Here is a 14,434-nt window from a genome sequence, read left to right on the forward strand (position 1 = left end):
GAGCTGCGGGCGGAGGGAACGCGAGAGCCCATCCCGGTCCTGCCGTGCTCGGGGGCACGCGGGACGCCGCCGGGGGACAGGGCAGGGGTGGCACCGAGCGGCGCGGGGGACGCGGGGGACGCGGGGGGCGCGGGGGGCGCGGGGGACGCGGGCGCTGCGCGGCGCGCCCTGCAGAGGGGGATCGGGCGCCGGCCGCAGGTGCGGCACCGCGGGGAGCCGGGAAGCACGGCCGGACCTCTGCCCTTCTCACTGGTGCGAGGGGCAGGCTCGGGACTGTGCTGCCAAGCGGTGGTGGAGCCTCTCCGTGCCAAACTCCCGCGTGTCAGACATCCAGAGGGACTTGTGCAGGCAGGAGAGGCGTGCACTCGCAGCACAGAGAGCCAGTTGTGTCCTGGGCTGCATCAAAAGAAAAGTGGTCGTCCTGCCCCTCTCCTCCTCTCTGGTGAGACCCTGTCTGGAGTGCTGCATCCAGGTCTGGGACCCCCAATATATGAAGGAGCAGGTCCAAGATGACAGTGATGAAGATAATCAGAGGGCTGGAGCATCTGTCCTGTGAAGACAAACTGAGAGAATTGGAGTTGTTAGCCTGGAGAAGAGAAGGCTCCGTGGAGATCTTATAGTCCCAGTACCTAATGGGAGCCTACAGGAGAGCTGGAGAGGGAATTATCACAAGGGCATGTAGTGATAGGACAAGGGGGAATGGCTTTACAATGAAGGAGGTCAGGGTTAAATTAGATATTAGGAAGAAATTGGTCACTGTGAGGATGGTGAGGCATTGGCACAGGTTGCCCAAAGATGCTGTAGCTGCCCCATCTCTGGCAGTATTCAAGGCCAGGCTGGATGGAGCTTTGAGCAACCTGATCCAGTGGAATGTGTCCCTGCCTGTGGCAGGGGGCTTGGAATTAGATGATCTTGAAGGTCCCTTTAACCCAAACCACCCTGTGATTCTATGATTCTGTCATGTCAGTCTGGTTCCCTTAGTGGAAAGCACCTCTCACAAATCCAACAGTCTGTGAGCTCCTAAACACCAGCTTCCTTGCCCATCCATCTGTCCACTCATGTCCCACCAGCCCATCCCCCCTCCACAAAGTTTTTGTTTCTTTGGCAAGAAAGCTCATGGGTATCTCTGAAGAAAGTTTTCTCACCCAAACTGCTGTGCACCTTTCTCAGCACTCCTTGTGAGAGCTGATATGCCCTGAGTAGAGATCTACTGTTGATAAGTGATATGGGCAGGTCTAGGAGTGTGCATAAGAGAGGACAGCACAGGAGTAAAAATGTTGGGGTCTAGACAAGAGCGGATGGGAGGAGGGGGCCTTCAGGTGCACTCAGATGCAGAGAAGCAAAAGGCAGCAGGTTTGGCTGAAGGTCATTTTTAAGAACTGGTTCAAACAGGCTACAATGTCACCTGGTGTCTCCCACCCAGCCAAGCTGCTGGATCTAGATGTTCACAAGGCAGCAAACTCTTCCTTGTTGCAGTAGGGATAGTCCTTGTAGTCATATGCCAGAGTTTGGGGTGGATACCAGCACAGTTCCTTGTCTTGGTGGTCTCACAGGCAGCGTCACAAGGCGGGGGTAAAAGATGGGACACTCAAGCTGGAAAAGCTGCTGATGGGGAGAGGGGCAGCCTGGGTAATGCTTCCTTAGCTGTGAGGCATCTCCAGCTGATGCAGCTTGTGAGCCAGTGTGTGATACCCTCCCTGCTCAGCTGTGTCACACATGGACTGGCTGTGGGGGCACTGGCAAGTGGGAGACAAGCTCACACTTTCATGCTCAATATCAGAGACTGCCAGGTCTAGCAATAGCTTTGCTCAAGCAAGGCGTGCAGGTGAAAGGCTCTTCCAGCTGCTCCTCAGCCACGTGGCATTTCAGCAATGCACAGCAAAAAAAAATAAAAATGAGAGTCTTTGCCAGGCCTTGATCTCTGTGTGAGACAGGCCAGGCCGCCAAGCAGCACACAGCAGAAATCCCTGCTGGCAGAAGCGCCTTCAAACTCAGCAGCAGCCTGTGTAAAGCCAGGGAACATGTTGTTTCTGCTTGGTCCAGGCTCCATATGGGCAGAAGTCTTAAGAGCAATGTAGCCATGCAGCTGACATCTAATAGGCCTGCCCATCCTTAGAGACGTATAAAGTATCCTAAGCCAGTAATTTCATACCATGTCAGTGCTCTTGAGTAACAAGGGCTGGCTGTTACACAAGCCCTGTGCACAGACGTGGAGTCCACAGGCTGGAAAAGATTCATCTAATCATGGAATCACAGAATAGTTTGGGTTTGAAGAGACCTTTAAAGGTCATCTATTCTTCCCAACCTCCTCTGCTGCCTGGCCAGAGATGATCAGTGATCCTGGTACAGCAGAGTGACAGCTGCTCTTACAGGATAACCTGAGGGGACCACAAATTACTGAAGCAAAAGAACACATTGCCACCTTTCCATCTCTCAGGTGTACCCCTCCCCATTTACAGGCCCTTGGAAGGGAAAGGCAAAAGTACCCAGGAGCAGTCGGGCCGTGACGGAGAGGAGGCAAGTGCAGAGCAGTGCTGCTCATCCCTTCCCAGCTCTTCGAACACATGTGAGCTCTCTTTCCAAGGGTAGCAACAACAGTAGCCAAAAGCCTGAACTTTGCTTCCAGAAGGAATCAGCTGTTGAGCTGAGCAAATTGTGATGCTGTGCAGGGTGGGTGGAAGAAGGGAGGGAGGAAGGGAGGGAGGGAAGAAGGGAGGGAAAAGGGAGGGAGAGCCAAGCCTGACACGGGCCAGAGCAGGAGGGGAGGCACACACAAAGGCCTTGGAGGCAGGATGGAAAAGACAGTAATTACATAAGAGCACTTGGCGAGCATCTGGCTGGAGTCAGCTGGGCCCTGCCGGCCCTCCCTCCCGCGCTGCTAGCCAGGAGCAGCTGAGGATACAGGATACACATAACTCAGCGCGGGACCCCTGCAGAGGGGAGCGGAGGTAAGAGGTGCTCCGCTTCCCCTCCCGGCTTGCGATGCTCTTGAAGAGTAGGGGCAGAGGACTGGGGAGCATGGGGAAGGAAAGGCAGCTGTGGTGGAGGAGAAGCAGTCAAGAAGGGGAGGAGAAGGGGCTCTTCCTCTGCCTCTTGGTGCAAATGATACCTTCACTCCAGAGTTTGGTGAGGGAGGAACTGTGAAGGGCAAGTGTTTGTGTGTGGATGTAGGTGTGTGTGTGTGCAACAGGTCCACATGTGCCACAGGGGAGCTGAGCTGTGCACAGGGGCTAGAGAGGGGAGAAAACATCAATTTCCTTCTCCATACCTGTGGTAGACAGGGGTAATAGGGTGGATGCAGCCACTGAGGTAGAGACAGGCTTTATCCCCCTACAGTGTTGTGGTGCTTACAGGAAAAGGGAGGAAATGGAGGAGGAGGAGGAAGCAGCTGCTTTTGAGCAGGGCTCGTTGCAGTATAATCTGGACAGTTCTTCCCTGGGCTGCCTCCAAGGCAAAGTGTGTGATGAGGGAGAGGGAAGATTGTCGGGCACACAGGGTGCCCTCAGGCTTGGACTACACTTTAAAGCATGGCTGGTGCAGGTTTACTGGATAGAATTCTCAAAATCTCCTGCAAATGTGGCTGCCCTGGCAAAATGTTGCTGGTACACACCGTTCCCTTCAGGGAGGAGGGCAATATTACCCTAGCAAAAGTGTCTTTACTGGCATAAACTTCTGCCCAGCTGGGCAATGCCACCAGGGCAAGTCTTTGTTTGCTGGCTCCTGGCAGGTCCCTATTCAGCCCAGACGAGACATTAAATACAAAGTCCTGCTCACTTCCCACTGTGAGCTGTTCTCGCAGTCAGATGAGACACAGGCAGAGGCCCCAGCTGATGAGGTTCCCCATGAAGAACATCTGCTTGGCTGTGAGCAGCTCAGGAGAGCAGATGGAAATGTGGGACGGAAATGAGGACAATGGCCTCCCTGCTACCTGTTTCCCTTGGAAAGGTGGAAGAGGCCAGGCGAAAGGCCAAGAGCTGCAAAAGTGGGTAATGTCATGTTTGGAAATAAGCCAGGCAGGAAAACTTGAGAGAGGCACTGCAGTAGCTTTTTTGGGACAGAGAGGAACTTCGTCTTCAGTGTCAGACTCTAAGTTTTCGTGCACCCCAGAAAATTTATTTGCCTTTAATAGTACTGTCAGCTGCCAAAATTCCCACCAGCAGCAGCCAGGAGTAGACAACACAACTGCTCACAAAAACCCTCTTCTGTCAGCTGGCGAGGCTCCATTAGCAATAAGTATTGCCCTAACCTTTGCCCCTGCCTCTCATTTCCCAAAAGGGGAAACTGAGGCACAGGCAAACGTGGGCAACTTGCAGTGGATTTCATTGCACGTCCATGCTGGAGCCCGGTGAGGAGCTCACGTGCTCAGCAGTGAATTTTTCTGTCCTCCTCCTGCCCCAGCTGGAAGGCATGTTCACTCCATGTTCATTGAGCTCCAGGCTGACAGGCAGCCTGAGAATATTTCCAGGCCTCCCAGCCCCCATTCCTCCCTTCCCCCCCCAGCTCACAGTACATATTTTCCCAGAGTTTTCCGCTTGCTTCTCCAGTGGTTCTGGGGTCCTGCCAAACGCCAGCCACTCTCTGGGAAGCGGGGCCTCCCATTCCTAAACCAAACAAATGGGAGAAGGGAAACGGGGAAAAAAAGTCGCAGCACACGTAGACACGCTCAAAACCCTATTCCCCTCAGAAACCTTGGAGCCTTCTGCAGCTCCTCTCGGAAACTGCAGGAGGCACAGTGCTGACTTGGCATTTCTGACCCCTGCAGAACAGAGCTATTGTCCATCCTTCCTTCTGCCTCCCAAAGATCCCTATGTGCACACACCCCCTCCACACACATCCAGGGTATAAATACCCAGTTTTGGTGCAGGATAGATTCTTATAATCTTCTTCCCAACAGACTCTGCAGTGTGAGAAAAGTCTCCTGTCTCTCCCACCCTGCATTCTTCTCCCCTCCAAAATGCCCTTCATTCCAGCGTTCTGGTGCAACCACATCATGCTTACCCCAAAGGCAAAAGCTTGTCAGCTTGGCGCCAAGCTGGGGACAATGGTCACAGCCAGGATCTGTTTCCAGATCCCCAGTTTTGCTGGCAGGCAGCTCCCAGCAGCCAGGCTATGCTTCAGACCAGCCACACCCCTCCCATCCAAAATGCTCGGCCCGGGACCTAAGCAAGGGACATGACCAGGGGATGACACGTGCTGGAGCACAAGGCTTGGGGCTCTGCCCAGGCAGAGGGGATGACCAGAGAGGGAAAAAACTGATGCCTCTCCCAGTTGGCAGCTGCTCCTGCTAGAAATATCATGCCTGGGGCAAGAGGCCACAGTGACGTGCAGAAAAAACAATGCAGGAGAGAATGAAAGATGAAGTTTGGGGACTGTGAGTGGGTCAGGCACAGCTGGGGAGAGAGCATGGCCAAGTGAAGGACTAGTGCATGGGACAAGGGACTAGCATGGAGGACTGAGGGCAGTCCTGCCTGAAGGGAAGTCTGTCTCTTGCACCAATGCACCTTACCTTGTCCATCCTGAGATGCTAAGGGTGGGACACTGCCCTGCTGCTCTCCACCCTTTGCACAGGGCACAAGCTGTGCTGCCTGCATTTTGCTGGCTGGAAGTGAAAAGGCGGAGAAAAAAACCAAACCAACAACATGGACAAGGACAAGGCGCTTCCTAGGAAAGAGTTAAAAAGACGCTGAAACCCAAGCCGGTTTAGGATGGAGAGCACCCAAAGCCAGGGAGGGAGAAGGAGGGAGAGGAGAGGGGAGGGAGCCGGTCCAAGCCCAGCTTGCGCACCCAGCCAGCAGTGCCTGTGCCAAGAGCCGGCTTCTTAAAGCCATGGGCCCGGGGGCCGGCCCTGCAGGCAGAGGGGAGCCGGCGAGCAGGGGCTGGGAAGCGAAGAGGGGAGCCTTCGGCCCCCGGGGTGAGCAGCTGCGCTGTGCCGGGGGGCAGGCAGCGGGATGGGGCGCAGGCTGCGAGAGGGGCTTTCTCAGCTGCTTGGCGTGCCTGTCTTTCGTAAGCGTACTTCTCTGCAAGCTGCAGAGCCTCGCGTCCTTCACCTCGGCAGCGAAGCAGCTCCTCTCTGGTGTGCCCGCAAAGGCTGCGCTGAGGAGCCGGCCGTCCCCTTGGGAAGGTGCTGGGGTGTGCCTTGGGAGGGGGCCGAGCCGCCGGGACCGGTGGGGTTTGGTGGGGGAAAGGAGGGGGCTGAATTCAAGTTCCCAGCCCATAAGAGAAGAGGCATCTCTGCCAAGAGATGTGGGTCAGACTCCATCTGGGACTTGGTGATTTTTGGGTTGGATTCCTACAGAGAGTTGATACACAGTGATAGGAGGGCTGGAGAATTTTTTTGCAGCGCTTCCCACAGACTGAGCAGCCTACCAGAGCATGCTTTCGCTAAAGAGCTGTTGAGGTTGGACTCAATGACCCTAGAGGTCTTTTTCAACCTTAACAACTCTATGATTCTCTCTCCTTCCTGTATCCCAGCCTGGGGACTGAACATTCTAGTGGCTTTAATGGTTTGCCTAGCCAGCATCAATCTTTCTTCCAGGGTCAGCACAAAGTCTCCACTGGCCTGGACAGAAGGGCTTGGGGCATCCTCTTGGGCCATGTGGTTGCTGCACAGATTGCAGCCTCGAAAAAGCATGTAAACTCCCTCCACAGGACAATGCCATTTCATCCCACCCCTGGCTCCAGCCACAGAAAGATGTTTTATCATGATCTCTGTTCCATCCCTTATGACCTCCCCCTTCTTTTACCTCACTCTGGCACTTCCTCGTATCTTCCCAGGTCACCATGGACATAACCTACCTGCGCACATCCCTGACCTTCCTTTTTCTCCCTCTTGTTGTGTTTGGGGCACCCGCTGACGAACCCAACCTCACAGAACCACGCCCTGGTGCTTGCAAGCGCTGTTGTGACTCACTGGACTCTGCCACAGATACCCCACCAGTCCCTCCCAGCCATCACCACTTTCCCTACCCAGTGCCAGAGGTCCGTCCCTATATCAACATCACCATTCTGAAGGGTAAGTCTTTGCCCCGGGATGCCAAGGTTGGCTCAGGGACTGATGGCATTGCAGTGGAGGTGACAGCTGGATTGCTGGCATGCTGGCTGTGCTGACAGACCACCAAGAGCCATCCTGGAGGATAAGTGGCCACACACACCGTGCCCAGCGTTTAGGTGTTTTGTGCTGCCATGAGTAGCCTGGGGGGATGGAATTCAGTCCGAATCCCTGCTGTGATCTCTGTGTCTCAGGATGCTGCCTGCTACCAACTCTTCCTCCCTGCTGACACAGGAGTGGCAGTGACAGCCTCTTGCCAAGCTGGGAGAACACATTCCTTACGTCAGACTTACAGAGTCCTGTAGTGAATGAGGGAAGGAACACTCCTTATCAACTGCAGAATAAGCATGTTTGGAGGGCATTGGTACCCAGGGAGGCTGGGGGGAAACCTTCTCCAGCTCTGTGGGTTGCATGCATTTGGGAACAGGAGGAGGGCAAAGGGAAGCAGCAGCTATTTACAAGCACCTCCAGGCTAAACTGGCAGTGACCCCCAGCTCACTCCACCCTGCAGTGGCTGGCTTGGCTAAGGGAAAGGGTTCCCTATTTTAGATCAGCTCCTCCCTTAAGAACTCCCCTTTTAGCCTTTGCTGTGGGCAAAAGCCTGTTCCCAGCTGGATGCTGCCACTCGCTTCTTGTAGCTCTGTGGTTCGTGTGGGTTAGCTGGGCAGATGCTCTCCCTTCCCTGCCCTGCCTGGAAGTAGCTGCAATCCACCAAAGCTCAGAAGGGTAGATTGAGGCCTAGACTAGAGTGGAGTGTCATAGGGGGACCTGCAATACTGCGCAGGGGATGGAGAGAAGGATAAGAACAAGACACGAAGTTTGAATGCTGTCACTTTGTGCTGGAGGCTGCTCTCAGCCCCATTTCTTCTCTGCATACACAAAGTACGTTCTGGTGCTGGTGCCTCTCTGTATTGATGCCTGCCCAAGTGTGTGATGGGCAGTGCACACACCCCGGTTAGAACTGCAGAATTAATTATACAAGATGCCCAAAGCATGCCAGTATTGTCAGAGTACCATCCCTCTAACTTGCAGTGCTCCATCTGCCCTGTCCAGCTTGGATCTTTTTCCTCTGACCCACCCCATGTAACCCTCCCTAATCATATTCCCCCACAGGCGCTTGCAGTTATTCCCCTTGTCCCGCCTACAGCAAGAACAGTGTGCATCCTGTGTGGATAATTGGGTCATAGGAGAGGTGCGTAGGAGGGCAGGGCCGTGCTGGAGGTAAAGGAGTGTGGGGGAGGAAGAAGAGGTCAAGAGCCTCAGTGGTGCTCTCAGAAGTGTTCCTTCCTCTGGCTTTGCCCCATTCTTGTGCAATCCTCTGCCTCCTTCTTAGGCTTTCTCACCACCACTTCCACATCTTCTGGTATCACACAGGAGTTGTGTCCTCTGCTTCCTCCTGTAGGAGAGAAAGGAGACCGGGGAGAGCCTGGGATGCCGGGGAAATGGGGCAAAGAAGGACCACGAGGCGAGCGGGGTGCCCAGGGCCAGAAAGGCAGTAAGGGGCAGATGGGCACAGCGGGAGACCCCTGCAAGCACCAGTACGCTGCGTTCTCCGTCGGGCGCAAGAAAGCGCTGCACAGCAGCGAGGGCTTCCAGGTCCTGATCTTTGACACCGTCTTCGTCAACCTCTACAGCCACTTCGACATGTTCAATGGCAAATTCTACTGCTCAGTGGGTGGACTTTACTATTTCAGCCTCAATGTCCACACCTGGAACTTCAAGGAGACCTACATGCACATCATGCACAATGAAGAAGAGGCAGTCATCCTGTACGCCCAGCCCAGTGACCGCAGCATCATGCAGAGCCAGAGCCTCATGCTGGAGCTCCAGGAAAATGATGAGATCTGGGTGAGGCTCTACAAGCGGGAGCGGGAGAATGCCATTTACAGTGATGATGTTGATGTGTACATCACCTTCAGCGGGTACTTGGTCAAGCCCAGCACTGAATAACTGCCTCTCCTCTTCCTTGGGGCCTCTTAGGCCTTTTCCTTTTTCCTCTCTCTCTCTCTCTCTCTCTCTACTGCCCGTAACCACTGCAAATCACTTGGAAATGGGCCTGTCAAATCTCAGGCACTGAGTGTGAAACTTGCCACACTGGCTCCCACCTCACGCTCTCTTGTAGCCAGACCTGTATCTGCCCACTTTACATCATGACACTACCCCCTCTTGCCCCTCACCTTATAACCCCAACTTAGGTTATTGGCTTCTTCTCAATCTGCCATGAGCTGCCTCTGGCATTTAGGGTTCTAGAGCAAGAGGAAAGCTAAAATGCTGGTCCTGGGCCTGTGTCCCTCCTTGGGGCTTCATACACAAAGGACTCCTGTGGAAAGGGCTAGAAAGTACCCACTGCCAAGGTACATCCTGGCTCCTCTCCATCCCAACTAGACACACCACTTTTGCAGCCTGAAACATGGTCTTAATGTCACCTCTGATATCTGTAGTCCAAAGAGTGGACTGGGGTCTGATGGTCTCCTGTAGCACCAGGAAGATGTAGGAGCACTGAGAGAGGATATTGTCTTTCCAAAAAGGGAACTGTTGGCCTTCTAAACTGGCTTTCCTTAGACACCCTTGTGTGTCACAGAGTCCAGGTTGGCTGTCAAACCTAGACCTGGTGGGATCGTCCTCCTCTGTGCCAGCTCTAGCTCTTCAAAGAGATGAGGGGTGAGACACCTGGCCAGACACTTCATGGGCATCTGCCATTGATGCCGTAGAGGCAACCATTCTGTTCCCACTAGGGATCACCAGCACAGAATGAGAGAGAGAGAGAGAAAACCTTGGACACCTCCCTCCCACACCTCCCCTGGGAGCTACTCAGCTGTGGGAAGTCTTGGCTCCTCAGCTATGGGAAGCTAGTCCAGAGAGCGAACCCGAATCTGCTCTCCTTTGGCAGAGGTGTCATTTCATTGTTCTCCTGAAGGTGGTTCTCCCACACTGGTACTGAAGGACCACTGTTTCAGGGCCTGAGCTCGAGGCTGTGGGGGCAATTGCAATCAAATCAATTCGAAACCTGGACAGGCTGCCACTTCTTTGCCTCTGTGGTGGAAAAGAGATAGAAGTGAGACTACGGCACCTTGCCCAAGGGTTAAAAGCTTCCCTGCTGCATGCTCCGTGCCCTTTTCTGGCAATGTCATCAGAGAAACTGAGAAAAGCACGTGGCTAAAACAAACCCTCGCTCTTTTTGTCAGGTTGGAGATGTCGCAGTGAGAAAGGCATGCCAGTGCTAGGGTTTTCTAGTACTATTTATATTGGTCTCACACTGCTCCCACTTGCATCCCTCTGGAGGGGATGCTGCAGTCCTGGGGGGAGCAGGTGAGGCTGGCTCAGCACTTTAGAAAGCCTACTTCCACGTGTTGTGATGCTCCCATAGACAGCAGTGCAAGACTTGTCTCTTTTTTGAGTCTCAGGGCAGGACAAGCAGGAGAAACACAGGTATTTCTCCTCTGCTCATCACTGATCATGAAATCTTCTGACTTACCCGAGTTCTGCTGTCTCATGGTCTGTGCTTCTAGCACCTGGGACTACCAGGGCTCTCCCATAAGAAATGTGCATCATTGTACAGGGTTAGGTCAGGCACACACAGCTCAGGATGGCAAAGGAGCAGGGACCAAGGCTAAATATTAAAAATGACCTTGAAAAACTTGCAGGGCATTTTCTCTCTTATCCTGTTTACTTACTCTCCGTGCTTTTCTAAGGAAGCTATTCAGACTGTAGTGAGTTTCAGGAAATTTGCTCTGGATCCTCCTCACCACTGTCAGTGAGGCAATGGGTATAAAAACAAAGTTTCACTAAAGCAAGGCTGGTTTTTTCACAGAGAAACATGTGCTGAAGGGATCATGGAAACTAAAGGAGACTGTGGGTTTCTTCCTCTCCCTTAGCAGGTCAAGTGTGTGGAATTGCTCAGAGACAGGATTTCAGATAGCAGAGGAAGCAGAGACCTGGAGGTGATGCTCAGGACTGAATCCCTTTCTCTCTTCCTCAACAGGCTGCAAACCCAGATATAGTCTATTTACAGTCTATAGTGCCCCATGCCTCCCTGAAGAGAAGCAAACCTCTCTAACACTGAATATCTCCATAAACAAGCTTCCTTCTTCCTCCTTTCCTATTTGGTGATTGAATGTTGGTGACAGGTCTCCTGTGCTACCCATGAGCAGCCAGAGGGTGCCTGATGTACGTGAGAGAGGAGGGCAGGGGGACCAAAGGGTGTGTTTAACAGGCTTCTGGTGCTAAACAAGATGGCATTCCCTTGGTGCTAAATCAGATTTCAGGAGTATTGGGTGCTTTCTGGAAGGTGTAGTAGGCTGAGTTGTGATGTACTCTGGAATTAATGGTGCTTTATGTAACAAAACCAAACAAACTCCAAGAACTTTTGTATATATATATTTTTTCAGTGGTATTAAACTTTTTTCCTTGGTTGTTTTGCACTTAAATCTGTTTTTCCCTCCCCACCTATTCCTGCTAGCTGTGGTTATTGATGAATGGTGTGACAGAAAAGACACTGACCTGAAATTGACAGGTACAAAGTCTAACTCAGCTCTGAAACTTCCCTGGGTAATCTTTGGCAATCTTGTGTCTGTTTCCCTTGTGAAGAACCATTACCTTAAAATATTTACTGCTTGAACACTTCTAATTATGACAACCCTCTCCTTTTTGCTGGAAATGCTTCCAGGAAATTCAAAAAGGATTCTTTGGAGATTACAAAAAAAATCCCGGGATAGTAGAATGGGTTGTGTGAGCAGGCTGCAAGTACTTAATTATATGGAGGAAGGCTGGGTTAATGTTGCAGTTCTCTTAAGGGAAATCAAATCCTTCATCTTACGGAATTTTTAGCACATTATCAAGTACTTGGTAAGCATGAGTGTTTTCTGTTTTCCCTGTGACATTTCTCTTTTCTCTGCCAAGAGCTGAAGGCCAGGAAGCACAGGGTAGGAGGGATAGTAAACTGTTGATTGGACGCTTGTGCTTCCTAACATTGGAATGAGTGGGAGTTCCAGAGTCAAGCTGGACACGCATACTTTGAAGACTTGTGTTTGATGAGAAAGGCCTGAGATTCAGGTCAGAGGTGGAAAGACAAGTGGCAATTGCCCATAAAGTTGGGGGAAAAGGGAAGACATGAGCGGGGTGTGGAGACTTGTAAGCTTGAGTGAAAGATCTAGAAGGAGTAGAATCCTAAGGACAGGGAGATGCCTTTTGGGGTTTCAGTCCAAGTCAAAAAGGTACATGGGGTTTTGTTTATCATCTTTGGATTAGGGGACTCCTGCTGAGTTAGAAGGGTTGAGGGGACTCCTACTGAGATAGAAGGATAGACAGAAAAACAAGATGAAGTGCCCATATAGGAGCTTCTGTTTTGAATTTAATTTGCCTTCACATAGTTTCTCCTGTGGTTTGATGTGTACCAGACACTTCATTTGGCAAAGGGTGGAATACATAATCATACACATCCCTACAGGCCTCTTTGGTCCTGTGTCAGGCCCAGAGCAAGGGCTATAAATATCCTAGCAAATGCAATATTTTGTCAGGTCAGAGCCCAGCCTTCTTCCCATTTCTTATTTACTTCTGAGGAAGCAGATAAAAACGTGTCCTCAGGAAGTGTAGTGGTTGTGTTTGTGCATATTCTGTTCCTTGAGGTGAGATGCTGGCAGATTGGAAGTGACTTTGTCACACTTCTGAAAGGTGAGGAAAGGAGCGAGGAAGGGAGGAGAGGGGACCAGAAAAGTGTAGCCAGATCTTCAAGAAAAGTTTTCTATGATTCAACCTTTTAGCCTGCCACCTGAATAGTCCCTTCTGCCAAATCCCTTGGGGCTAAGCTGCATGGTGACAGGCAGGGTCTGTAGCTGGTGCCACCCATCACACCATGGATGCCCGACCAGGGAGCTGCTGTAGATGAGGCTCAGCTCAGGCAAGGCAGACCCTGCAATGCTTTGAAGGAACAAGGTCGAAACTGGGTCAGGTCAGCCCTGCTGCCCTGCCAGTGAGCACACCCATGCCCAGAAGGCCACAAAACCATTCATTCATTTATTCGTTCGTTTATTCACCCAAGGTCTGTGTTCATTTCCCTGCAGTGGAGCTGCCCTGTGGAATGTGATTCAGGGGTTGGTGACAGCCGGTATCTCTCTCCTGGGAAAGCCATGTGTGCCCTGGGGTTGTGCCTCTCTTTTGCTCTGAAAGAGTGGCCCAAACTCTGCTGCAAAGGGCTCTGTGGACATCTCTGAAGTTCAAGGCACCTGTCACGGGCCTGGCCCTTTACACTGCCTTCCTGCAGGTCTGTGGTCTTGCAGGTATGAAAGGAAGGGAGTGGGATGGAGGGCATGAAGGGCAGGACATGGTGCTGCCTCTGGGAAAGAAAGCACGTGCCAGGGACAAGTCAGGAGAAGCTGAAGGCCCTGCGATAGCTCCTTGCCCTGTGACAGCTGTGGGAAAGGGAAGAGAGAAGCAGGACAAGAAAAGTATAAAGGAGACCTTTGACCCTGCTGGTGGGCACAGGTGGATGTTCCTGCACCCAAAGCACCAGGGAGAGCAGAGACACAACACAGCAGGACCTGGCTCCACACAGGAGCTCCTTTGTCACAGGAGGGGTAGTCACAGGAAGTGTCTCTGGCCTTGCCCCAGCTGCCAGCTATGGTGCAAGGTCTGCCCCCCTCAGTGCACTATGCAGGGGGCTGCCACACCGTACTATAGCAGGTTTCCCCTCTGCTGCAGCCTGCTGCCCCTCCTCCTCTCCCAAACCACCCAGACAACCTGCTTCACTCACACCTCACTCTTGTTTATCTCCCAGAGTCCAGAGACAGAGAGGGCGTGATGCAACACCCCAGCCAGCGTTGCCCAGTGCCACAAGCAGAGCTGCCACCTCCCTCCATCTAGCACACTGCTGCCAGATGCCAGCAGTGGATTCAACCTGCCCAGATCTCCTTTTTCTCAGCTTCCCTTTCCCACTGTTGGCTGGGAGCTGCTGTAGGATTTGAAGGGCTGGATGTGGACCCTGCTCGTGGCTGTGTGGATGATGGGGCACAGCTGCGTTTGTGGGCAATTGTTCCACTGCCTCCTGTGGTGCGGCCCTTCTCTGACCACAGTGGCAAAGCAGCCCAGCCATGCCAGGCTTCGGAGGTCTGCTCGAGGTATGCTCTGCTGTGACACCCACACATGTATACACACACATACCAACCTCATATGGACATCTCTCACCTTCCTGCCAGCGGAAACTGTTGCTCTTTTCAAGCCTGGTTCGTTCTGAAGATGCTATCAGGAGGTGGGCAGTGGGGGCTGAGGGTCCAGGCCTCTTTGGTATAGGCACAGCTCCCTCATCTAATGAAATGCCTTCTTCACCCACGAGCTCTCTGTGATCTCTCACCTTGCAGTTATACCACAGTGAGGGCCAGAGCAGAAGGTCTA

At 52.7% G+C, this 14,434-nt stretch overlaps 1 protein-coding gene across 3 annotated transcripts; it reads left to right on the forward strand.

Annotated features, from left to right (window-relative positions):
* Positions 1–2,768: 2,768 nt before the first annotated feature.
* Positions 2,769–11,459, forward strand: C1QTNF6 (C1q and TNF related 6). 3 transcript variants are annotated; one of them, XM_010410543.4, is made up of 3 exons: positions 2,769–2,948; positions 6,775–7,012; positions 8,451–11,459. In XM_010410543.4, the coding sequence occupies exons 2-3, from the start codon at positions 6,781–6,783 to the stop codon at positions 8,996–8,998; spliced, it is 780 nt and encodes a 259-aa protein (XP_010408845.1). In that variant the 5' UTR covers positions 2,769–2,948; positions 6,775–6,780; the 3' UTR covers positions 8,999–11,459. The 3 variants fall into 3 exon arrangements, with proteins under 3 accessions (XP_010408845.1, XP_019148308.1, XP_019148309.1); XM_019292763.3 differs by lacking the exon at positions 2,769–2,948 and adding an exon at positions 5,802–5,911; XM_019292764.3 differs by lacking the exon at positions 2,769–2,948 and adding an exon at positions 6,020–6,121.
* Positions 11,460–14,434: the final 2,975 nt, after the last annotated feature.

Source organism: Corvus cornix, chromosome 1A (genome assembly GCF_000738735.6).
Source record: "Corvus cornix cornix isolate S_Up_H32 chromosome 1A, ASM73873v5, whole genome shotgun sequence".
Lineage (NCBI taxonomy): Eukaryota > Metazoa > Chordata > Aves > Passeriformes > Corvidae > Corvus > Corvus cornix.